The 26,436-nt window shown below is 52.8% G+C and overlaps 1 protein-coding gene across 1 annotated transcript; it reads left to right on the forward strand.

The window, feature by feature from the left end:
- Positions 1–731: 731 nt before the first annotated feature.
- On the forward strand, positions 732–18,055 carry SEC61A1 (SEC61 translocon subunit alpha 1). Its single transcript, XM_028101648.2, has 12 exons — positions 732–894; positions 1,153–1,220; positions 4,063–4,128; positions 4,218–4,296; positions 5,234–5,365; positions 7,292–7,401; positions 7,698–7,851; positions 11,465–11,625; positions 13,318–13,515; positions 13,793–13,984; positions 14,391–14,467; positions 15,993–18,055. Exons 1-12 carry the CDS (start codon positions 888–890, stop codon positions 16,177–16,179), a joined length of 1,431 nt encoding a protein of 476 aa, XP_027957449.1. The 5' UTR covers positions 732–887; the 3' UTR covers positions 16,180–18,055.
- The last annotated feature ends 8,381 nt before the right edge of the window (positions 18,056–26,436 follow it).

Genomic DNA, 26,436 nt, shown 5'->3' on the forward strand with positions numbered 1-26,436 from the left:
CTCAAGCTGAGGCACCCTCCTCCCTCATTTCTTGTTGCCGGAATCCGTCAAGGTTTAGCACAAAAGCAACTCTCCTGGGAGGCCTTCCTGGATTCCCTAGCAGGCCTAACTATATCATGAGCTTTCCCAGTTCTTCTCTGACCAGCTGTCTCTCCAGGAATTCAGCCCATTCGCCCTCAGATGGCAGGGACTCGGCAGGAGTCATTTCCGAGACCCTGTGCCCAGGTTAAGCCTCCGGGTTTGCTGAATGACTCAACAAACGAGGGTGTGCCTAGCCAGGCACCTACAAGGAGCCGGGCATTTCGGTCTGCGCCGGGACACCGGCTCCTGATCAAAGGAGCTTACAGTCTATTTCCCAACTCATAATTATAAGTACTATGAAGGGCATAGAGGAGACCTGGGACACCTCCCTGCTCGCAGGGCTGTGGGCACAGACGGCTGCTGCCCTTTGCCTCAGGTTCTCTACCAGCCGACACCCACTCAGCCGCTGAAGCCACCACACAGCCGGCACCCACACGATCTCGCTTAGCCAGGTCTGCGCAGCCTCAGCACACTCCCAATCCCGGCGTGCCCCGCGCCCCGCCCCGGCGTCTCGCACCCTCTTCCCGGGAGGCCCTGGAGCCCCGCTGCATGCCGGGAGTTGTGGCCTCGGCGGCTGCGGTGCGGCGCCGCGGCCGGCCCGCAGCGCGTGGCAGGAAGCGGAAGCAGCCTGCGGCCCGCCCCCAACTCCGCCCCGTGCCGCGCCGCGCCGCTCGCCGCGGTGCTAGCACTGACGTGTCTCTCGGTGGAGGCGCAGCGCTCCGGAGCGGGTTGGGCCGCGGACAGCCTCACCTCACCCGGAGTGGAGCGGAGCAGAAGCGGGATCCGGAGCCCGAGCTGCCGCCGCCATGGCGAGTGAGTCCCTCGGGGTAGCCCCCAGCAACGCCGGGAAGGATCAAAATCCCCCTTCCCCTCACCGGTCCGGGCGAGCGGCCACCCCCCGGGCCCGCCCGGGTCCCCGCAGACTGAGGCCCGCGTCCCCGGCCCTCCTCCGGGTCCCCGCGCGCGGTCAGGTCCCCTAGTCCCTGCTCCTTATGCTAGGCAGAACGCTTCCCCAGGGAGCGGGGAAGGTTTTTACGTGCCCTAACTCTGCTTTTGTCTCTCCCATAAAAGTCAAATTTCTGGAAGTCATCAAGCCCTTCTGTGTCATCCTGCCGGAAATTCAGAAGCCGGAGAGGAAGGTAAGTTCCCGAAATCGCCGTCCAAGAAGGTTTCATGAACTGTCTGGGCGCTCGAAGTTTACAGTACAATTAAAAATGGCTTCAACACACCAGATGGAAACTCTGTTTTCCATCCCTTTCTCCTGGAGTGTAGTTGTGTATACTCCTGAGCTTTGTGGGAAGGTGACCTGGTTGTGTGGGAATTTCCACCGAAATCATGGTGCTTTATTTGGAGCATCTTTTGTGGATTTTACTCCAGCAAACAAAGCCTCTGGTTTGCTCTGTCCCAAAAGTGGATCTCGGGGGTGAATGAGTAAGGCCTCAAAAGCCTCAGGATACTCGGATTGAGTTACCTTTCCTTCTTCACCTCCAACAGGAGCACTTCATGGCTGGGTTGTTTTTTCCTAGGAGAAGCTTTTAGTATGCATGTGCTAAAAGGAGCTAAGAGCAGTCACTTTGTCCTGTGCATATGAGTTAGTACTCTGACAGTCGCCATAAAAGGTACAGAGAAAAAGGGCATTTTGTGAACCCTGCTTTTTACAGCAGACATATTAAAACATGAGAAGATAAAAATGCAGAAACTTCATCAGAATTTCTGCTCCTACACAGCACAGGATAGCGAGTGTTGCCAATGTTAGTGAAGCTGTTAAACAATGGGGAAGTTTTATTTAGATTCTTGCATTCAAGAGAATGAATAGTAAAAGATTTTTGTCTTCAGATTCTTTTCAGACTGTTGTTCATGCATTCACATATACATCTGTGTACTTGACATCAATATGGACACTAACATTCTTGAAGTCTTTTTTTTTTTAACTTAAAATCATTTTGTATAAGTGTTCCACATACGTGCTGCCTTTGATGGGCAAAATACAAAGTTGTCCCTTCCACCCCAACAGCCTAGCATAGTAGAAAAGTTATAGCTCTGGAGGTAGACAAGCCTGGGACCCATCCTTACAAACCTCTTAATAGCTGTCTGCCCTTGACCTTGTAACTAAGTGTGGTAGATGGAGCAGTAAAAACATGTGCAGGGTGTAGCAGTGGCTCAGGAAGGGATTAATTCTGGAAGATGTGGTTTCTGATGGTGGTTTTAATGGAAGAATAATTTTTTTGAGGAGAGGGAAAGGAATTCCAGGCATAAGGTATATATGGTGTGCAAAGCAGACAAGCAGATGGGAGAGTGTTAGCTCTAGTACCATATTGCTAGAACATAAAGGGTGGTGGGGAGCAATGGAAGGGCCAGGTGATTAGAAAATGCTCTGGAAATCGGTACAAGATGAGAGTGGTTTCAAGGCTTTTGTAACAGAGGGTGTATGGGGTGGGCTCCCTGCCTCCCCAGTACTTTTTATTACATTGTTTTACCCTTAATTCATAGCAAATACACTGTGGTACTATCACATATTGCAAATTAGTTAACTACAGAATTGCAAGATTTTATCAATTTCAAAAGCTTTTTGAATGAGAAGTGATTGTTGGCTGATTCAGGGGCTATTTCAAAGGTAAAGTAGACAGGACTGAGATAAAGAGCTTTTGAAGTTTTGCTGTTGAATTTGGCTGCATCCAGGAGAGGAGACTTGGTTATTAAGAAATGAGGAGTCTTATAAAAAATTGTCTACTCTTTTTTCCCATAAAGAATCCTTTCAACTAGTTAGCCGGAAGTGGTGTTACCTTCCCTTGGCCTCCTAATTTCTTGGTGTGGTGAGGGGACAGGTGGGAAAGGGAGCATTCTCAAGAGGAAGGAGGGTTCTGTGAATTCACCCCAGGTTCATGTGAGTGCCCACAGCCTTTGCGTGGCGGTCTTCTTGGGGCCTGCCTAAAGGCAGTCATGGAAGACCTCAACTTCTATTCTGACCAGAGAGCCAGACTGTGTCTCAGAGCTCGTGTAGACTTTAGACTTCCCCTCCCCTCCAGTTAAAAAGTACTTTTTCAGAGCACAGTTTTATTCACTTAATGCTGTCGCTCACAAGATATTTTTCCATATCAAAATCCTCAGTCCAACACAGTAATTAACTGTGTTTTTTAAGCCCTTTAAACCCTTTCTTGCAGGATAGGCAGCAAGTACTAGGGAAGGCACTCAGTTATTGAGGCAGAACACCTGGAAAAGCTGCCAGTTCTACTTGGTACCAGAGGGACCTTGGGAGGGGATTCTAAATTTATCTGATGGTACTTACTCGTCATCTATAAAATAATTCCCAGTAGTCACTTGGCCTACCTGTGTACCCAAGGAGATGTGAAGTCTTAAATAGGTGCTGTTAGTAGGCATTGAGTAGGTTAAAGGTGTAACTCTCCCTGCTTCCCCCCCCCAGTATTTTTTATTACATTGTTTTACCCTTAATTCGTAGCAAATGCACTGTGGAACTATCACACATTGCAAATTGGTTAGCTACAGAATTGCAAGATTTTATCAATTACAAAACCTTTTTGAATGATCACTATCCTTGGCTGGTTGTAAGGACTGGTCTGTTTTAGGAATTCCTTGCTGTTGGAACATTGTTTGATCTGGGATCTGATCCTAAACTGTTAATGCTGGTGATTAAGAGCAAAGATTTTGCACTCAAAACTCACTTCAGCTGTGAGATTTGGAGCAAGTTAGCTTTCCTAAGACTGTTTTCTCATTGTAAAGATAACACTATGTGATATGAGGATCAAATGAAATGGTACGTGTGAAGGTCTCTGCGCAACTGTCTTGTACATAGAAAGTATGCAACACACATACTCAGGTTTCAATGCTTATGTTTGGCACACAATTGGGAGTGTTCGAGGCTCACTTCTCTGGTGAACAGAGAAAGGGGTCCAATTCAAGTTCATTTCTATTAACTTGCTTATATAAAGAACCACTGCCTTAATGCATTCTCTTCTACTGTAGATTCAGTTTAAAGAGAAAGTGCTGTGGACTGCAATCACCCTCTTTATCTTCTTAGTGTGCTGCCAGGTAAGCGCAGTTCCTTTTTCAGAACTGGGGTGGGATGAAGAGCAGGCTGGGGGTCAGTGTGCTGCCTCCTTTTCTCTGCTTGTTTCTAGATCCCGCTATTTGGTATCATGTCTTCAGATTCAGCTGACCCTTTCTATTGGATGAGAGTGATTCTAGCCTCTAACAGAGGTAGGACTCTGGCCATCTGTACCACTCTGCAGTGTGGATTTGACTGGCCTCCTTTGGTTAAATTACAGGCTTTGGCTTTATGTGGAATTCAGAGAGTGTTGGGGAGGAATGCTAGCGCCCTGTGTTGAATAGCCTGAGCAGATGCCCAGTTCAGCACCGAGGCACTTGAATGCAACATAAAACCTGTAATAACAAGATAAGTCTAGGTCGTAGAGGATAAAAAAACATGGAAAAACTAGAATGTTTTTTAAACAACTGAAATGATGACATTTGTACTGGTCTTTCTCCTGTTTTGATAACATTTTTAGAATATGTAATTTATTTCTGAGCTACATCTTCATATCTATAGGTTACATATACGTGTCCAAAAAAATATATAATGGTGTTTTGTATACTCTAACCCATTACCTATGGGGGGTAGGATTTGAACATTTATGTTGATACTGCTTTTGATTAACTTGCTTTTTAAACATAGTTCAAATTAAGTTGTAAATCAGTTGGAAGTGTAGCTCATTTTAGCATAATAGAAATAGAGGTTTATTCACAACTAGATACAATGGTGCAGACCTTTCAAACTCTGGAAATTATTTGAATGTTATCCTTTTTTATGAACTGATGAAGAGACGAACCTTTCTTATCTCTGTGAAACCAGAATGAATCTGTTTGGGGTGAATTTAAATGCAGTTGTCTGTTTAAATGCCATGTGACTTCCTAAACAGAATAAGATGTTGCCTGGCAGACTGAACAGAATGAATTGAATTATACTCTAATCATTGATATTTAGGGATTATTTTTGAAATTAAATGCTGCTAGCAAACTGAAACACATTGGATTTGTATACAGGGCACACCGTCGAATTCTGCTCATTCGTTTTCTTAATAATGTGTTGCTTTTCCAAGCTCATACTGGCTGTGTTTTGCCTTGCCCTTTCTTCAAGGTACATTGATGGAGCTGGGTATCTCTCCCATTGTCACCTCCGGCCTCATCATGCAGCTCTTGGCTGGCGCTAAAATAATTGAAGTTGGTGACACCCCGAAAGACCGAGCCCTCTTTAATGGAGCCCAAAAGCGTAAGTGAGATTTTGAATAATGTTCAGATGTCTGTAGGTGAGAATTCAAATTTGCTCTAAAGGGCATAAAAACAGGTGTTTTTGTACAATGTAACCTTCTTGGCCCACCAACCCTGTATGTACTGCGGGCTATTTTAGTGAGAGAGCACCTGGAGGGGCTGGATGAGGCAGGCAGCGCGGGGGGACATGGGGGGCACAGGCCCCAGACACCATGTGATCGAGGGGAAGGAGAAGGAGCAGGGCTTGCAGGGCTTGGCAGTCTCACCCTCCGCCAGCCACAGTTTCCTTGCCACTTAGAAGGAAAACTTCAGAGCTGTTGTAAGACTTCAATTAAATAGTGTGTGTAAAATCTCTCTCAGTGCCTGGCACACAGTAGTTACCCAACAAGTGGTGTTTTCTCTCTGCTGGGAGTTGGAAAGGATTCAGCTTAGGGGAAAGGGGTCCTCTCCATCCAGCTCTGCTATGTCCTAGCTCTGAGCTGGGACGAAGTTAGATGACAGCTCTGAAGTCTCAGTCTCTTCATCTGTAATAGTGAGGATGATAATGGTATTTGCTTTATAGCAAATAATATGTTACTAGTAATAGTAACCAGTCCTCAGAATGAACCACATGCAGCCTCTGGCTGTGAAGTGAAATGTATTAATTAGGAAATGACATTTACAGCTACCTACGCAGCCATGTTTTCTTCCACACCAGCATGTTTTACAGATATTCTGAAGTTAGTAAGTTAAATGACTGAGCAAGAAAGACAAATCCAATTCAGACTTGTCAGTTTCAGACACAAATCAGGATTTAAAAATATACACATGTATTATTTTTCAAAAGCACAAATCAGCCATTTTCTCTTTAGTCTTGGACAGTTTTTTGAAATTTTTCTGTCTTAAGACATCTGTTTTATTAGGCACTTTTTAAAAAAGTCAAATGGAAACTATTTGACAGGCACTTCAGAGTAAAATTGTATTTTATGTGCAAACTAAGCAGAAAAGCTGAAATTGAATCCCAAACCCATCTAGTATTGTGGAACCAATAAAAACATGTGGATTCCACTGTGCCTAACAATGCAGTCTAATGAGCTAGAAGAAACAAAGACATGTTCATACAAAAAGGAAAGTGTCTCTTGGGCCAGAAGAGCTTTGTGGCTAAAGAAAATTGACTACTTTGTGAGTTTTTTCTTCAAAAGCACATTAACTACAAGCTGAGAAGGGATCACTTTATCCCAGAGCTAATATTCAGTTTGCTGGACTCAGACCCGGATGATGGGCCTGTAGAGGGCCCAGGCATGTATTCAAGCTAGGGAACTCTCCAGAGCCCAAGCGACCTGACCTGAGTTTGGGTGCTGCAGGTCAGTGCCATCACCAAATCACGTGCCTCTGGACATCGTATTCCCTTGCTCCCTGACTCACCTTTCATAAGAACTAGATTAGTGGGGCGCCTGGGTGGCTTAGTCGGTTAAGTGTCTGCCTTTGGCTCAGGTCATGATCCCAGAGTCCTGGGATCGAGCCCTGCATTGGGCTCTGGGGAGTCTGCTGCTCCCTCTCCCTCTGCCACTCGCCCTGCTTGTGCTCTCTCGCTCTCTTTCTCTGTCAAATAAATGAAATCTTAAAAAAAAAAAAAGTACTAGATTAGTACACTTCAACTCTTTTTCTCCTGCCATTACTGAAAGGAAAGTGAATTTAGGAGAAGCTGAAATCAAAGAGGTCGTAGGCTTTTGTTAGAAGGCATTTGAGTACTTGTACTCAGTACTCTTGTACCTTGGCCATGGGGCTACCGAGTGTTCCTGTATTGAGCTCCTCACGGGCATTGTCTGTATTCTTCATCTCCATCATCGTCCTCCCTGGTGCCTGGCGCACAGTAGGTGTTCTGGAACTGTTCTCTCCAGACCGTGGAGTGTCCCACTTTGAGAACACTGTGTTCTTGTGATTCCAGTATTCGGCATGATCATTACCATCGGCCAGTCCATCGTGTATGTGATGACAGGAATGTACGGAGATCCTTCTGAAATGGGTGCTGGAATCTGCCTGTTAATCACCATTCAGGTCAGTGCGGCTCTGCCGTGTCCCCCCTTCGGAGTAGCCCCTCCCACTCAGACTCCTGAATGACAGATCTGAGGCATACATAAAAGAAGCATGAGAAGAAGCTGGAGCCCCTGGGGTAGCCTTCCCAAGTTCACCAGAGGAAGGCTCTACTGTCCGAGGCCTACCCTGCCTTTAGCATTGATAGCAGAGAAGCTTGGTACTGTGGAAGGAAAGAACCAGGCCCGTGAAGAACAGTAATGCGCAGTCTGTTTGGGTTTCTTTATTTTTTTTTTTATTTTCTCTCTAAATTTTCACAGCTCTTTGTTGCTGGCTTAATTGTCTTGCTTTTGGATGAACTTCTGCAAAAAGGGTATGGCCTGGGCTCTGGGATCTCCCTCTTCATTGCCACGAACATCTGCGAGACCATCGTGTGGAAGGCGTTCAGCCCCACCACTGTCAACACCGGCCGAGGTAAGGGCCCTGGCCTTCCCTGGGGACAGGGTTTAGTAAAAAGTACCAATGTGTGCAAGGCAGGAAACAGAAGTTCTCCTGTGCCAAGGAAAAATTAGCTTAGTTTTAGGTGCATCTCTTCTAATTTTCCTGTGTGTATCAGCAGAGTTTTCGTTTTTGTTTTTTAAAGTAACCTCTCTCTGCAGAATTTTTTAAACACAGATAGGTTTGTGCTCATCAAGATGTCTAACTTGCATTTTTCCTGTATTTCATGGACATTTGCTGTGCCTGAATACATAATTTCGCCTCGTTTTCCTCAGCACGGTATGGACTTCCGTTGCAAAGATGAAACAATATTTATTATAACCAGTCTTGTGATGGACACGGAGGTTGTTTCCAGTTTTGCTGTCATTGCAGCAGTGAAACAGTGCACATCCTCACATGTTCATCTTTACAGATCTTGGCAGTCGCTTGCAGTGAATAAGTTTCTAAAAATGAAATTACAGAACCAACACACTTGCTCGTGTGAGGGGCAGTTTTGGGAGAGAGGCCTGAACTTGGAGCTCACTGGGTTTAAGTCCTGGCAGTTGCTGGTAGTAGCTAAGTGGCCTTGGGCACATTCCTCTGCCTGTGAGCCGTGGGTGCCAGGATTAATGAGAAATAACATAAAATTCTGTGATGCCTGGCTCAAAATAGATGTATGTCTCGTGTAAATGTTCTACCTACAAAGAAGGCAATCTTGTTACAGACGGTGTCTTTAATAAAACTTCCTAAATATTTAGGGAAGTGTGACTTATTAGGAAAGGAAAATCAGGTTTTTTCATCACAATGTTATTCACTCAGAAGAGTCTCATGAGAAATAAGTATTCATACGTATTTATTTTTCTTTGCGATGAATGCTGGAAACAGTCCCTGGCATCCAGAGACCAAGGGATCTCATTAGTGAGACTCAAAGTAGGTCCCTGCACAAATGAAGGCCACATGCACCCAAGAGATTCCTTGACGTAGGAACTGTCAGCCTCAGAGAAGAGGGGCCAGAGCAGACTTGGTTCCTCCCTGGGCACTTATGGAATTGTAGGAAATCCAGGACAAATTGGGAGAAACGAGAGGGTGGAAGGCAAGGTTTTTCAGGGATGGGTGTGAAAAGGCAGGAGGGTAAGGGAGATCATAAGGGTTCAGGTTTGTGAAGACTCTCACTATAACCGGCCTGGGAGCATCCTGAAGTATGAGGAAGCGATACCAGAGTGGGGCCCAGGAGGGGAGGAGTCAGCAAAGGCCCGGAAGCGGAAGCCACCTTCCGTTGAGGAGCAGGCAGTGAGGCAGTGGGGGTTGGAGCATGGAAGGAGTGATTCAGCCTGGAATCGAGGGGAAGATGGGCGGAGAACACAGCCCAGTAGCTGTTCCGTCGTCCAGCTTTGAGCAGCCGGCCCGAGGTGGAAAGCATGGAGCAAGGGCACAAGGAGATAAGAGTGTAAGAGACGGGGCAAAGGAGGTTCTTTCAAGGGTGATGGAAAATCGCAGAGCAAAGTTGGGTGTGTTTCTGGCTTAGTGTTTTGCTGTCAGCTGGTCATGTTTGGGACTGAGCCGGGAAGAAGCACAGCCAGGAAGGGTCACTCCAAGGCGCGCGTGTGGGCAGCGAATGTTGCTGTGAGAACTGTGAGGTGGGGGGAAGGGAGGAGTGGGGTGTCGAGGACTGGGCCCTGGAGGAGGGCAGAAGGCACAACGGTCACAGGCCTGAGAAGACAGTACGGCAGCACATCTGGAGCTCTGCTGCAGTGTGGCCTGTGCACATGGAAACATGTTCGTGACCATGACCCTCTCACGGGAGAACAGCCATTCCCTGGGCAAGTGGGCACAGCCCAGATGGGATGAGCGGGGACCGTTAGTCTCTGCACCTGAAGTAACTCTTCACACTTGGAAGCTCTGTCTTGTCCCCAGAGATGCAGCAGGTAGTGAATTTTAAGAAATGATGTTAAAAATTAGGAGAACTAGAGCTTAACCCTGGCATTGCCCTTCACTCAACAAATACTTTATCGGCCATCTGTGAAGGACCAGGCGCTGTTCTAGCCACTGGGAATGCAGAGTGAGCTGAGTGTTCCACATGGCAGGTGTTACAACAGGTACCTCGGGGAAAAACAAGACAGAGAAAGAAGTTGGAGATGCTGCGAGGGTTGTCACAGGGTCAGTCTGGGTGATCAGCATCCCCCGCCTTGGAACAAAGCCCTGCTGAGGGGAGGGAGTGTGCGAAGAATGTCCCATTTGAAGGGAACAGCCCGCTGCCAAGGCCGTGAGGTGGGAGTGTAGCTGGTGTTCAAGGCCAGTGCGTGTGGCTGGTGCAGAATGAACAAGGGGGAGAGGAGTCGGAACTGAGACCAGCAGTGTGGACAGAGGGCAGAAGGGAACAAGCTCTTCCCTGGCGGCTGGGGCGGCGTCCCCTGTGAGGCACGAGCTTGTCCTGGCTCCAGCTCTCAGATCCCTGAACCCTGTGCCCTGCGAAGACAGGCCAGTGCTGTCACAAGCCTGGGAGCAGGGCTGCGGGGGACTGAGTACAACGTCCCAGGGTGGGGTGAGGAATTACAGTTGGGACAGTGTTTCCTTCACAGAAGCCACATTCCAGAAGAGGTCCGTGGTGATGCCCATTAGATGGTTGGCCTACAGTCTCGTCTTGAAATGGCCCGGGAACAGCAGCAGGTGGTGCGAGCCGCCATGTGTTAGAAACGAGCAAATGCTGTGGCAGGACAGTCCCAGGGCACACCTCACACGACTGTTACCGGTGCCCCCAGCTGCCCTCAGAGACCATGGCTCTAGACACGGCACTAGCTTCAGGCATGCGCGCCGCTAGACTGTGTCATGACACAAGACTGTCCTGGGTTAGCAGAGATTACACAGTAATACAGTGCTCTTGTTCCTTGCTTTGGCTTTGTTTAACTCTATAAATTTCTTGAAAATTAAGACAACTGTAGGCCTTACTGAAGCCCTGTGTTCCCCGGGTTCCTCTCACTTGTCCCTCTGCTGCCTGCTCCTCAGGTCAAGTACCCAGTCTCGCTCTTTCCCTTCAGTTTCTGGCAAGCTCAGCCTGCTTCGTGGCTGTGGTTTCCTGGCTCTTACTGGCCTGCCTCCTTCCACACCCTCTTGGGGTAGGGCATCAACTCAGATTTGGATCAGCCTTGTGGTGGACACACGTGTGGTCCTTTGCGCTTGGCCATCCGTGTAGGGGGCAGAGCCCGAGCCCCACCCGCCCTTTGGAGCTGCTGATGCTCCGACTGGCCGGGCGTTTCAGGCAAGAGAATCTGGCAGCTTGGAGGCCCCTCTTCAGTGTAGGGCCCCTTCAACTGGGGTTCAGCAGACCCTGCCTTTATGTTTTTGTAACTGATCATTATGCCACACATCCAGTAGCCATTGATTCGTACATGCTAAAGACTTGAGATCGATTAATTAAGAAGGTAAGGTAGCCCTTTCTGCAGGTTGCAGTCTCTACAAAAGCAATGGATGAGAGAACTCTCTCCCTGTGGTTATGGGAGTAGGCACTGCAAATGGTAGGGCTTAGTCTTTTTGGCCACTGAGAAAATTCTTAGAGCCAAATTTAGTTGGTGGGTGGTTTCTTTACCATGTGCACCCTCTCCTTCACCAACAGGAATGGAATTCGAAGGCGCCATCATTGCACTCTTCCATCTCCTGGCCACCCGCACCGACAAGGTCCGAGCCCTTCGAGAGGCCTTCTACCGGCAGAATCTTCCCAACCTTATGAATCTGATTGCCACCATCTTTGTTTTTGCAGTGGTGATCTATTTCCAGGTGCGTCCAGACCCCAGCGTGGCGAGTTTTGATGGTCTGCATTTGAGTGTCAGAATGCTTTGGTGTACGCGTCCCCCATGCACACCCAGGGGGCGCCCATCCCATCGCCTTGTACTGACATGAGATGGCATTGGGAGGACAGGTGCCTTCCACCGAGTCGGGGGACTGGCCGGAACGAAACACAGTTGAGGCAGAGCTAACATTTCTGGAATCGTGTTCCTTTGCATTGGGCCTGCTGACAGATAGAAAGGATATATTTTTAAGTTATTAGTTCAAGAGAAGTGAAAAGTAACCAAACTAACACCGCGTCTCTGTCTTACCCAGAGTTTGTACCATAACTGTGGGCACGAGCCTCAGCGTGGAAAAGGCCTTCCTCTTATCCTTCACATTATTCGTCTGCGTCACTTCTGAACAAGAGAGCTGAGCTGCCAGTTGGCTTTTCTGTAGTCAGATTAATCTCTGTATTTCTTGATCGGCCACTTTGTACCCTAATATTTATTGACAAGGAGAGACAGCAGTTGAGGGAGTAGTTGAATGCTTGTTGGAAAGGCATTTAAACCAGGCAAATGCTTTTTCCGAGGAGCTAACAGTTCTGTTCTTTTGGCTAAGACTCAGATGCCTCATTACTAACAAGAGGACTCTCTAGGGGCTTGGCAAGTATTTGCATTTGGAGCATGAAAATTTTATTTTAAGTCTTACATATTCTAAGCCCTGTTCTAGGCACTGAGAGTTTGTGAAAATCATACAAAAGAAACCCTTCCTCCAAGGGTTTTCAAGGGAGAGGTCATATTCATAGAAAAGCTTGGCTTTTCTGTGTATGATTAGAAACCTCCTAAATGGCTGTTCTGGGGTGCGAGGCAGATGCTGTGGTGGCATGGTCTTCGAGCCACTGAAAGCACAGGCGAGAGAAGCACTGCTAGGACTTGGGCATGTGTTCTTCAGGCTCTTCTAGTGTATTCCACGTAGAGCTGGATATTATGTGCTGGACTTTGGTTTCTGACAAAAATGGGCGCCTGTGTGGCTCAGATGGTTAAGCGTCTGCCTTCGGCTCAGGTCGTGATCCCAGAGTCCTGGGATCGAGTCCCGCATCAGGCTCCCTGCTCCTTGGGAGCCTCCTTCTCCCTCTGCGCGCGCGCTCGCGCTCTCTCTCTCTCTCTCTCTCTCTCTCTCTCTCTCTCTCTCCCTCCCCCCCCCTCCCTCTCCCTCCCCCTCCCTCTGTCTCTCATGAATAAATAAATAAAATCTTTAAAAAAAATGGGATTATCTCTGCTGGGCTTTGGTGCATTTTTAAGCCAGTATTTCTGGGAACCTTTTTTTTTTTAAGATTTTATTTATTTATTTGAGAGAATAGAAGGAGAGAAGAGAGAGTGCACGAGAGCACACGAGTGTGGGGGAGGGGTAGAGGGAGAGGGAGAAGCAGGCTCCCCGCTGAGTAGGGAGCCCGACGTGGGGCTCGACGATCATGACCCGAGCCAAAGGCAGACGCTTGCTGACTGAGCCACCCAGGCGCCCCTACTGGGAACCTTCTGTTCCAATGCCCCCAGGTGCAGAGATGGGTAAGGCAGAGGAACCAGAGCCCTGGAAGCGGTGCTTGGGGCCGGCTCCCTGGTGGCTGTCTCCGACTGGCCGGGGCTTCTGGGCAGTGGGCCGGATGAGGCAGTGAAGGGCATTCTGCTCTGTTTGGTGTCTCAGGGCTTCCGTGTGGACCTGCCCATCAAGTCAGCCCGTTACCGAGGCCAGTACAACACCTATCCGATCAAGCTCTTCTACACCTCCAACATCCCCATCATCCTGCAGTCCGCCCTGGTGTCCAACCTGTACGTCATCTCCCAAATGCTGTCTGCCCGCTTCAGTGGCAACCTGCTGGTCAGCCTGCTGGGCACCTGGTCTGTAAGTACGGCCGCTCGGGGCCATCAGTTTTAGCGCCGCGGCAGGTTGCCGGATGTGCCTCCGTGCATCTTGCTCGTGACCACATACTTCACCCATAGGTATTTGCTAATCATGCCTTTTACAGATTCAGCACATTCAACTCCCTTTTCGGTGAGGGAACTGTACTACGGGCACTTGAGCAAAATTGTCATCTTTGTCATCTGCTCAGAACTGTCTGTCCTAATGCGAAGGTATGAGGAAATGGCCCTCACAGGCTCTCTGCGTTATTCTTTTCCAGGATACCTCTTCCGGGGGCCCAGCGCGTGCATACCCAGTCGGCGGCCTTTGCTATTACCTGTCCCCACCAGAATCCTTTGGCTCCGTGTTAGAAGATCCTGTCCATGCCGTGGTGTATATAGTGTTCATGCTCGGCTCGTGTGCGTTCTTCTCCAAAACATGGATCGAGGTCTCGGGCTCCTCTGCCAAAGATGTAAGTATAAGTTACAGTAAGTGTCTAGAGAGGTTAAACCAGGAAGCAATAGTCCTTATCCGTTTGGGGCCTGAGGGGTCTCAGCCTGTCTCCTCTTGCTAAGAAAGCGGTCTGTGAACACCCGCAGATGTTCCATGCTCATTGCGGGGCAGCTCCGAACCTTTAGTGGCCAAAGCTAAAAGCCCAGTGGGTAAGGGAGCGCTCAGCTGGGGAAGCTGGAGCCACAGTGTGCGGTTAGGTTTCGTCACGTGACTTCTCCACGGCAAAGTCACAGTTACCTGTGTGAGTGTTGAGGGCGCGGAAGAGAAAAAGATGTGAGCGTTGAGTCCCACCAGGAGACACGTCTGCCTTCCCTTCAAGTTCAGGTTTCAGATTTAACGTTGTCTCCTTGGTGGGCATCATGCAGGTTGCAAAGCAGCTGAAGGAGCAGCAGATGGTGATGAGGGGCCATCGAGAGACTTCCATGGTCCATGAACTCAACCGGTGAGTGCTGGTCCCCAGCCCCCAGACTCTGCATATGTGGTTTCCTTTCACACCAGGCATCCTGATCTGGCTTAGGGATTTCTGGCTCATTAACTCCTACCCTTGGGTAACAGGATAGAAAAGACCCCTGTGTCTCTAATTCTTTATGCGCTTGCTAAGATGCTGGAGACTGGGGATGGGATAATAAACGCATGCAGCCCCCTTCCTCAAAGAGGGACCCGCCAGGGAGCAAGACAGTGGCCCGCGGCCCCATGGGTACAAGAGGGTGTGGTAAGGGTATGGGCAGTGAGCTGGCCACTGGGGCACGGGGCTCACTGCCCCCCCCGACACACACACACCTGTGCTCTGAGGGGTGGTGCCCAAGTGCAGATGAGGGCTGAGGTGAGGTGAGCCTGGTGAGGCTGCGCAGGGAAGGGACAGTGCCCAGGGTCCCTTTAGGACGCTCAGTGCTGGAGGCAGACCCACCAGAGGGAGGGCAGGCCAACCGCCCAGAGGCCATGGTGGGAGTTTGGGCCAGGGGCAGAAGGGGGCCCCAAGTGCTGCAGGAACTTGGGGACGCAGAGGAGAGGCCACAGCACTTGGTGACCAGCTGGGTGTCGGATACGGGAGAGGAGGACGCTCCGGGCTGGCCCTTGCAGTGTGCATGTGCCACTTTGCCATTTGCACCCCCTTTTCACTTACCATGGAGCTGCCTCTTAGGCAGCAGGGTGGCGGTACTAAGTACCTCAGGCTTTTCGAGCCTGCCGTGACTGCTCCTTTCCTCCGCCGCCACTGGGAAGCGGCCGCAGACAGTTCGTTACGCGGATGAAGGAGGCTGTGTCCCTGCAGAACTGTTCCCTAGATCAGGTGGCAGACCAGGCTTGTCCCACGGCCCGGCCTGTAGCTTGATCGCCTCACCTAAAGGAAGCAACCACAGGAAAAGCCAGTGTTGCAAGTTTCAGGTTGTTTTCAGATCTCTTGCAGGGGCGGTATGCAATGTTCTCTTCATAAGACTCCTCTGAGGCCTCTAGATTTATACCAGCATTCAGTCATAATAGTTTCCACGCCACTTAGGAAATTTTAAATTTTCTACTAGCCACGTTAAAAGAAATACATACATACCTGAAACTAACAAAATGTTGCATGTAGGTTATATCTTGAAAGTAAAAAACTGATTAAACTTAATGATGTATTTTATTTAATTCCACATGTTCAGACTATATTTCAAGTTGTAGATAACATAAGAAAAAGCATCATGAGATATTTTATGTTCTTGTTTTCAAAACCTCTTGTGATGTCTTCAGCATCTCGATTTGGAGTAGTCCCATTTCATGAGCCTCATGTGGCACCTACTGGACAGCACAGCCCTAGTCTAGGCCATCAAGGCATGTGAGTCAGTGAAGGTTCAAGGAGGTAGTGGAGTGACCTCGGAGTCAGGTTCCTAAACCAGAGGTGGGCATGTCTGACGGCCCGGCCCCTTCTCGTGGCCAGGCCGGGGGTGGGGATCTCCATGGTGGCACATGGCTGATCGGTCCCCACTCCCCAGGTACATCCCCACCGCTGCGGCCTTCGGCGGGCTGTGCATCGGGGCCCTCTCCGTCCTGGCCGACTTCCTGGGCGCCATCGGGTCTGGAACCGGGATCCTGCTCGCAGTCACAATCATCTACCAGTACTTTGAAATCTTCGTGAAGGAGCAGAGCGAGGTCGGCAGCATGGGGGCCCTCCTGTTCTGAGCCGTGTCTCCTTGGACCAGGGAGAGGGGGCCCTGCCCGGAATTGCAAGGGATGGGAACAGCGAGGCCTCACTGTCAGGTGCTCATCACGGGGAGTGCTGCTGCGGCACCGGGACTTTTGTTTAATAATGTTTTTGAATTTCATATTCTTTCATTCCACTTTGTAAAGTGCTAGAATTTTTCCAGTTTGAAATTTTGCTTTTTATTCTGGCATTGGCAAAAAGAGGGCAGAAGGGAGGTTTTATGGAGCTGCCAGAGTTGGGGACGGTAAAGGACTGTCCCCGTGTCCATGTAACTTTTTGTTTTAACCTTTGCACCTGCTCAGTGCCGTAGGCGGCTGCAGTGGTCTGAGCTGTTCCCCCACTAAGGGAACGTCTTTTTGGTTAGAAGCACAAACCTCGTAGCCATGTCTCCGTTGTGGCCGTAGGGCACGAGGCTGAGAGCAAATCATGTTTTCTGGTGGACATGACTCACAAGTGAGTCCCTATCACAATCAGGGGTAAGAGTATCTGGCTTCAAACTGTTTCTCTGGAAGACACCATTGTTTTCCCTTTTTATAAGTAGTTTTTTAGGAACAAGCCTCTTCCAAAAGAAAGGGATGGGTTTTCCAGAAGACACTCTTGGGCCATCTGTTAATTTTTCTGCATGTGCCTGTTGGCTATTCTCGTTGACTGTTCTGTTCGGGCTTTGAGGCTGAAGAGCACGGAGTCAGCTTGGCTCCACCATGTCTGTCTGTCTCTGTCGTGGGTCTGTGTCCTCTGATTGAGCGAGGCCAGGATTCACCAGCCTTACGGAGTTTCGCCTGGCCCAGCCGGGTGGACTCTGTACGGAGGACCCTGGAAGTGATGCGTGTCTGTGCAGTCCTTCCATTTCGTCGATGGACAGGCCTCCCGCTCACTGCCGTGGTGGAACTCACACGGGGAGACGGCTTCGCTTTCGCAGGCCACCGTACCTTCCAGGCTGAAACCTTCCCGTCGTGTATGTAGCACTTTTTTCACTGTGCCTAGGACCAAATGCATGTTAAGTAAGTGACCAGATGCCACCTTGTCCTCGTCTGTCAGCACCACTCCGCAGAGAGGAGGGTGCAGGCCCCACATCCGAGGCAAAATCAGGGTCAGAGAGCTTAGGGTCTTTGTTTTTGCTTTTTTAGTAAGTTGCTCCAGTGTTGGATAGGAAAAGACGATGTCTAAAATGAGTTCTGTTTGTAGTAACAGGGGACCTAGGTTTTAGGCAGTGGAACCTTTTCTGAGGTCTGCAGAGAGGCTCCTTGGGGGACAGGCGGTGCTTGACAGCAGGGACAGCAGAGTCGGGCGCCACGAGCCTGAGGAGTTCTCCCTGGAGGATGCCCCAGGTCTAAGAAGGGAGCACCAGGGCCCCACGGAGAGAGATGCCCCACCAGCAGCAGGCCCACAGTGGCCTTCGAAGCACAGAGCCATGGTCACGACTCAGTAGAGCTGAGTCCGAGCTCCTAGGACACCTCACTCGCAGCGCTAACCAGCAAACAGACCGACCAAGGGACAAGAAGCGACCTGTCTAAAGCCACCCGGCAAGTCAGCAGCAGACCCAGGATGGGCCCAACAGGTCTGTTGACCACCCCCAGTCCAGGGCATCCCACCATATCACACGTGGCCTTGTCAGACCCAGTCCTGAGCAGAGACTCGAAGCCTCCCCGCAGCACGCAGTTCGCTCGGCCCCATCCGTGGGCACGCTGTGGGCGCAAGCCTCATGGGTGGGGCCCTGCGTGGCTCGTGCTCTGTGGTCCGTGATCACGGTGGGTGGGGGCTGACCCCAGCTTCCAGGGGACTGTCACTGTGGACGCCAAAATGGCATAACTGAGTTAAGGTGAATAAGTGACAAATAAAGCCAACTTTTTACAAGCCACTTGGTCACGTTCTCTTGGTTTACAGCCCCCAAGAAGGCCGGTGAGTGCAGAGCTGGGGTGTCCTCCGGGTGTGTGTGAGGTGCAGTCGAGTCCTGCTTTTGCACAGGGCGCCCCAGGTCTCCCCAGGTCTCCCCTGGATGGAAGTGCCTCGTCAGAAAGGCATTTTGCCTGGGAAACTGCCTTCTCCTGGTGGTGGCGTCAGCTGCACACCCCAGCTTCCGGTAAAGTGAGACACGGGTGACGGGCTGGTGTGGGGCCGGTGTGCGGGCAGCCCTGAGGCCCTCCCAGGAATGTGGGAGGGGACTGGCATCTCACCTGTGACTGCAGCCCACTGTGCTGTCCCCATGTAAAGTGCTGGCAGGAGCCCGTGGCCCACACCTCCCCACCTTTCCAGTCCGGGCCAAGGGGTACCGTTGCCCTTGGCTGTGACAGCAGACTGCACATCCGGTCACTGGCCAGGCAGACCCGTCGCTGAGCCAGGAGGGTTTCCACCCTGCCCTGGACCCCAGCATCACGTGGATGGTGGTGGCAGACAGGAGGGCTGCCCCCCTGCAATGGGCCACGCAGAAGTCTTCCAAGGGCTTCCACTCCAAGGAGAACAGCGGACTACATTTCCAGGGTGACGTGAGGAAAAGACTTCCCACTCACCTGGGTTTTGAAGCTGTCACGCTTGTCGCAGACAAGGCCTTGCCCCAGACCCTCCATCACCGCCGCTGGCCTGGTGCTTCCTCGGTGACTCCGGAGGGACAGGCGGGCAGGGCCTTCCTCCTCACCTGGGTGTTCCAAGGACAGCCTTAGGCCTTGTCTTAGAAAACTTCAGATTTCTGAGACGGCCTTGGGCAGGGGCCCTGAGACCTGGGGAGGGACCAGTGTTGGAGCCTGGCCCTGCGGAAGCCCGCCGCCGGCGCTGCACTGAGACTGCACCCAGACGGGGCGTGTGGCCTGCCCGGTGCCCCCTCCTGGCCGCTGGCCGCCGGAGCAGGCTCAGAGGCCGCAGACGGGAGCCAGGCAGGCAGGCAGGCACTGCGGAATGGCGACGCGGGCAAGGGGCCCGGGTCTGACCTCCAGAAACTCAAATCAGGGAAGCTCCCAGCCCCCAGGGAGGCACCGCACCCTTCCTCGTGCCAGGAATGCGGCCCCGGTGCCAGGCTCTGCCTCGGCTCACCATGCCACCAGGCTGGCCCTTTGTCCTGGGGATACCACAGCGCGGCCGCCTAATGCTCTCCCTTCCCCCCCCCCCGGGGCTGGCCCTGTGCCAGCTACCTCCTACACGTGCTCTCCCTCTCCCACCCCCAAGCCGCCAGAGGCCTTGGAAGAAACAGCACTTCCCCATTTGGTGCAGAAACGGAGATGCAGTGTGACCAGCTGACACACAGCCACTTAGCGGCAGCATCGGGACACGAAACCCAAGGTGCTGTTCCTGCCCCCAGTTCCTGCTTGGCTGCTAGGCCTGCCTGCGGGTGCCTCTGCAGGGGGCATCGTTGGAACCAGGAATGAAGGGCTTAGGAAACCTGCCCCACGCAGAAGCTTCCCCATGCTGACCTCCCCTGGGGCCCTGTAGGGGACCTGCCCTTGTCCGGGGTGTCCTCAGTCCCAGCTGCTGCCCCTGCCCCACGCCCCACCCCAGCCTGCTCCTGCTGAAAGCCTGTCCTGGGCCCAAGTCCCAGCCAGGCTGAGAAGTCCTCGAGAAGCTCAGGTGCAGTGGGGAAGATGGGTGAGCCTCTGATCCCTGCCCCAAGAGGTGGGCCATGTCCTAGGGAAGAGTGTGGCTTCCTGAGGGCCAGGGGGTGGGCATGTGACCACCGTCCAAGGATCAGCAAAAGCTCTAGTACGAACTTTAAAACCCACCAATGCCTGGTTCTGGAGAGTCCCAGGAGTGCCCCTTAGTGGCAATGCCCACCTCACTCCCCTGCCCCAACATTCTGGGACTTTCCATCACCCTGCCCCAGAACCTTTGGCCAGCACACCTCCACATCACCCACTCCTTTCCGTTCGACACACATTATTGAGCCTCTGGGAGTAAAGGGGTCAGGAGTTGACTGTACCCTCAGAAAGCTCATGCCCCAGCAATGGGAATTCTGCAACGTCCGCCAAGCCTCCGCGCTCTCCCCAGTTTGCCTCAGTTTTTGCCGGCCTGACAAATTCCTGTTCACCCTTCAAAGCCCAGCTCAATAAAGCTAGAAACGTCTAAATGCCCATCAGAAGGGGACTGAATAAATTACAGCAGCTCCCTCCCATGGAACAGAACTTGGAGGACATTCCATATACGCTATGAGAAGAATCTCCAAGATGTGCTGTTGAGGGAGAAGCAAACTGCCAAGAAGCAGGAACAGCGCTCGCTTCTATCTGTGTTTAAGAAGTTGGGGCCGGGGCAGGGGGGTGAGATTGTGCATCGGGAACAGGTCAAGCAATTTCTCATGAATCTGAACATACACCCATCCTACACCCGGCTCTTCCGCTCCTGGGTATTTACCCAAGAGAAATAAAAATCTATGCCTATACAAAGACTTCTACAGAACGTTTGGGGCGCCTGGCTGGCTGTCGGGGGAGCACACGACTCTTGATCTCCAGGTTGTTAAGTTCAAGCCCCACGTTGGGTGTAGGGATTACTTAAAAATAAAAAGAGTGTACATCACACACACATTCTGTAAGACCATTCACTATTTTATGAGAATATATTTGCTGAATATTGGAAAAGAATTAAAAATAAGACAGGCATCTGTAACATTTCTCTCCTTGAAAGAAATAGCTTATTCGTGAAAGCTGAAAAGTGAGAACGGGCCAAACAGCCAACAACAGGTAAATGGATGCCACCCATAGAGCGGCATCTCCAGAAATCGGGACAAAGCACTGATACACACCACAGCATGTGTGAACCTCAGGTGCAGGGGTCTGTATGACTGAAAGGAACCAGTCATGAGACAGTGTATGCACACCGTACAATCCCATTTTTAAGAAGCCCCAGAGCAGGCAAAGCTTGCTTTGTGAGAAGCAATGTTCTCTGGTGAGAACATCCAGAACAGTGCTCTCTCTCTCTCTCTCTCTCTCTCTAGTGTGTTGCAGGCTGACTGGGAAGAGGCACAAGGGAACTTTTCTAGGGCAACAGAAACATCTTTGATAGGGTTTGGGTTTCATTTGTCAAAACTCATGGATTGGTCCCTTTAGGATTAATGCATTTCACTGTGTATAAATTTAACAAAGAAAAACACGGGGTGCCTGGGTGGTCAGATGGTTAAGCGGCTGCCTTCGGCTCACGTAATGATCTCCAGGTCCTGGGATCGAGCCCCGCATTGGGCCCCCTGCTCGGCGGGGAGCCTTCTTCTCCCGCTGCCCCTCCCCCTGCCCATGCGCTCTCTCTCTCTCTCTCTCTCTCTCTCTCTCTCTAATAAATAAAATCTTTAAAAAAGAGAGAGAAACACAAATACTGAACTCTAGATAACTATATGTATATGCTACAGTATTTGGGGATGAAGGGTGACGGCTGCAACTTGCCTTGGAATGAGTGAGAAAAGATTGGATAAACTTGGATGCAGGGAAGGCTGGAGAGCATCCTGATGCTACGGATGGTCACTGTACAGTTCCTGCTACTTTTCATGTTTGAAAACTTTCACACCTGTCGGGCAGCACACTATCCATGTGGCACCGGCTTGTATACACAGAACATCTCTGGCAGGGTACACCGGTGTAAGGCTGGCTGCTTTGGCAGAGGAAGATGGGACGGCTTGAGGGCAGGGGGAGAAGAAAGTTCTCCACTGTACACGCCTTTGCTTTTTACATTTTGAACCATGATCTAAATTACACATTTAAATAAATATATATATGGATATGTATTATTATTATTATTAGAAACCCAGCTCAGTAAGCTTTCCCTGGCTGCTCTATTCCCACAGGCAGTTTTGGACAGGCACTCCCTCCCTGCCCGCCCTGCCTCGGTCTCCATTGCAGGGAGGCGGGCTGGGCCGCTGTGGGTCCGCTGGGATCTTGGTCCCTAAGGCCAGGCTTAGCCTCGCCCGCCACCCTCCGACCGGGCCCGGCCCGGGGCCGAGAGGCGCGACGCGGGGCAGGCGCTGTGCGCGTCTGACCGCGCGAGGGCGCTGTGGCTCCGCTGTGGGGAGGCTCTCCAGACCCCCGGAAAGCGAAAAGGGAGAGGGACTGGCATTGTCCCCGCTGCTGCTCGCCCCTGAGACACCGCCGCCCACCGGATAGGCCGCAGCTGGGCCCCGCCCCCGCGCTTGCCCTCAGTCACTCTGGCCACCGGGCTCCCCGCCTACTAGGCCCCCCCCATCCCCGCTATCCCCGGCCTGGGGCGGCTGGCCTCCCCCTGCGCTCAGGTCACCTCCTCTGGGAAGCCCTCCTGGCGCCTCCCTTAGCACCAGGCCCACGGCTCCTTCCTATCAGTTTATCGACGGGTGGGTGAGCTGACGGCGGTCTCCGAGGCTGACCGTCCCAGGCGGCCTGGCTCTTTCCCCCCGAGAGGCTGGGGAACAGGTCACCTCGGGTGCATCTGTGGACTTTGGCGCTGGCGCTCCGCCAGCTCTTCTCCGAGGTCACCTGGTGCGGCGCGGGCAGGACAGGGTGAACCCAGGGCGCCGAGCTGAAGGCGGGGTGTCCTGCGGGGGAGCGCTGTGAGTGTGCCCTTCAGGCGCTGGGCTGGCAGGAGGGCAGGGGCAATCACGAGCCTTGCGATTTGTCCCCTGGGCCATGGGGACCTATGAGAGGGTTTTGAGTAGGGGCCTGACTGGGTCACATCTGGAGTTTCCAAAGATGGCTGGGACAGTGGGGAGAGGCCTGCCAAGGCTGAGGAGCCTGGTGGCCCTGGTAGCAGAGGCCTGGCCCAGGCAGGGGCAGTGAGAAGAGGTCACATTAGCTGTTCCCCCAACTCCCGGCCCTCGGTGCGCTAACAGCTGGGGTCACGCAGGCCCCTGGGTGACCGGGGCACGTGGGCCAGAGCAGGCCTTCGTGACACTTCTGTGCCCGTTGTGCATGGACTTGCCCCAGCCCTGGTGCCTGGGTCCCCCACACGCGTGTCCTGGGTCCTGCCGGGCCCGTGAACACGCGCTACCAGCATGTGCTCCAGACCCGCACTCCGCCACCCCTCGGTGACTCCTGTGCCCCAGTGGGAGAGGGCGGTGTCACATCCCACCCCGCGCGTCGCTCCGCGGCGGGGTCCGCGCGCCCGCGCCCTCCCCGCCGCTGCCCGCGTCCCCATTAATCACGCGGCGCTGACGGCGCCGATCTGCGCGCGGGCGGCGTGACGGGGACGGTGACGACGGGTGACGGAGCGGGCAATCGGCTGGCGCCCATCGGCCCATCTTATCGCGCCGGCCCAGCCGCCGCCCGCCGCGCGCCGCCCATTGATCGCGCCGGGCCGGGGCCGGGGGTCAGCGCGGGCCGGGCCGGTCTGACAGCCGCATCCATCGCCGCCCAGACGCGCGCTGATGGCGGCACGGGCGGCGCGGCCCGGCCATTAATCACCGCGCCTGCCGCCGAGTGACGGGGAGGGGCGACGGGGCCAGCCGGGCCGACAGCCAGCCCCCGCGGCCGGCCCGCCCCTTCCCCAGCACCCGGCCCTGCTGCGCGGCTCGCCCCGCACCCTGGGCTGCCCAGTCACCGTGCGCCGGCCTCGTCCCCGGGGGCCTGCCGCCCTGGGGTGAATGGGAGGGGGAGGCGTGGTGAGCGCCCAGTAGGTGGGCCCAGGTGGACCCTACTCTGCTCCCCGGCTGGACGGTTTCCCAGAGACCAAAAGGGAGGGTTGGCCGGGCCGAGTGGTCGCTACTGCTTGGACGGCACAAGGGGGCAGCCGTGTCTCCCCTCTGGCTGCTCCAGCCCTGTCTTGGAGGGGGCTTGGGGGGCCCAGGGGCCCAGTGAGGGGCAGGACATGGTTTTTGCAAGTTGTAGACACAGAGGGAAAAGCTCATGCCTTGGCCGGTTCTCTCTTCCCTGCTCCGAAACTTGTGTGGCCCTGAGCAGGAGCTGGTCCTTTGCGCCCAACAGAAGGGTCTAGCCACCTGGGATTTCCAGGCCTTTCCAAGGGCCTGCTGCCTGAGATAGCGAGGGGTGAAGGCTAGCCAGCTTCTGCCTCCTGTTGGACAAACTGGGACCTCTTCTCCCAAGAGGGACAGGAATTGGGAACTCTTTGCTGAATTTCAGTACATCTGCAGTGCCTGATGCAGCCACACAGCACTTCCACATGTCCCCACATCCATCTAATGGGATAAGATTGCCCCCATCTTGGGCGCCTGGGTGGCTCAGTTGGTTAAGCGTCTGCCTTCGGCTCAGGTCATGATCCCAGGGTCCTGGGATCGAGTCCCGCATCGGGCTCCCTGCTCCTTGGGAGCCTGCTTCCCCCTCTGCCTCTCTCTCTCTCCCCGTCTCTCATGAATAAATAAAATCTTTAAAAAAAAAAAAAAAAGATTGCCCCCATCTTATAGATGAGGAAACCAAAGCTCAGAGGACCAGAAGGGACTAGCCTCATCAGGACCAAGGGCCAAACCCAATCAAAACCTCATCCCTGTGTGCTGTGCCGCCAGCACCGGGTTGCTCCTGTCTCCCACCTGTCACCGGTCTGGGACCCTCAAGAGCAGGTCTGGCCACCGGGAGTGCTGAGGACTGCCGGGTGACCAATGTCTGCTGCTTTCCTGGCAGAAGCCTGCTGACCTTGGGGTCAGCTATGGAGGCCAACAGGGAGTACACCCCCACTGTTGTGCAGCTGATTTATTAGAAAAACGTTGAGGAATGTTTGCTAACCAGGAAGTCCCTTTCTGGTGTGACACCATCTATCTGTTTAGTCCTAAAAACACAGTAGTATCCTGTGAACCAATCTAGGGAGTGCATCCTAAGAGGTGTGATGGTAAGAAGACATTTGGGCTGAGAAGGAGGGGGACAAGGGGGCTTCCCAGCGAGAGCTGGGGACATTGTCTTTCAGGAGCCCTTCCAGCATATTCACACACATCTCTGCATCTCCAAGGCCACGAGCAGAGAATTGGGGAGCTGGGATTTACATGCAAACACTCCCTCCCCTTGCCAGGAGGCCCCCAGGAGAGCCTGGGCCCAGAGCTTGGAACACCAGCCACTTCTATGACCAGCCCCCACCCTGACTCACTTTAATATTACAACAATTTTTCACGCCGGAGCTGAAATAGTGCAAAAAATGGGGCTGCTGTAATTGTTGTTAGATTGTGTGTCAGCCTGATAAGATATAACAAATATTTTCCTCCCCACGAGGGTCTGTTTCCCTCTTGGTAATGGATGGAGAAACTTCTCATAGTCGGCAAGGGATCGGTCGTAAAAACTTCGCCTGGAAGATTAATGCAATAATCACAGGCCTTGCTGGAAAAAATAGGAGGAAAATTAAAATAACCCAACCTTCCTACCTATCCAGAACCATCTCCCTCACTGGAGCACAGATGAGCGAGGTGGGCCAGCTCCCTGGGCACCACCAAGGCCAAGATCCTGGAGGAGCTGGAGCAGGGGGCTGTGACCAACCGCCCCCCCCCACCCCTCCTCACCCAGACTTGCTCTGGCCATCCAGGTTCCCAGAGCAGCTGGGAGGACTCTGTCCTCACCTGTGCTGGAGAGGTTTGCCAGCACCCCTGCTTCTATCCTGCTCCTCAAACCCTGTGGAAGATTTGGGGGCTGGGGGAAGAGGTCCCGCTGGGGCAGAGCTTGCCCTGGTCCTCTGGGGCATCCGAGGCAAGTCAGCGTCCTCACACCTGAGCCTGCTGGCCTCACCGGCCTGGTACGGAGCTCAGATCTTGAAGGCCCCCCTGCCAACTCAGCGCAGAGGAAGGTGGTGGTACAGCTGTAGGGGTTAGGAGCACAGACTCCTGCCTGGCTGACTGCAAATGCTGGCTCCACCTCTTACTAGCTGACCAGGACTGAACTTGTCCCAATCTCCTGGGGCTACTGTGAGAACACGGAAGGAGATGGCTCTAGTACCTAATAGCTCTCGCCACACCTTAGGTATCATTCTTCTTTTCTACCGTGGCTTGGGTTGGGAGGCCAGGGGCACAGGAACAAGGACAGAGGATCTGGGCAGCCCAGGCAGGCTGCAGAGTTCAGCCCTGACTTCAGAAAGTAACTCACCATGCCCCACCAGACCCAGTCTCCTCCCTGCCCCCACTTCCCCCAAGACCCCCATGCGGGCACCTCCCTCAGGGTCCAGGCCCACAGAAGATCCACAGATTAGCTGGGGCCTTCCTGGGGCATGAGTATGGCCAGGGGACCCTCGGAGGGCTAGATGGACGCCCACAGCATGACCTCAGCCCTCCTGCCTGGAGTGTCCTGGACATGCTCGGGCGGGTATCAGTCATGGGACAATAGTTGCGCCTGCCCCACAAGGCCCTCATGGCTGACTGGGATTAAAGCCCTGACTGG

Source organism: Eumetopias jubatus, unplaced genomic scaffold (genome assembly GCF_037043125.1).
Source record: "Eumetopias jubatus isolate StellerSeaLion01/CBP00866 unplaced genomic scaffold, mEumJub1_p1.0 scaffold_1, whole genome shotgun sequence".
Classification (NCBI taxonomy): Eukaryota; Metazoa; Chordata; class Mammalia; order Carnivora; family Otariidae; genus Eumetopias; species Eumetopias jubatus.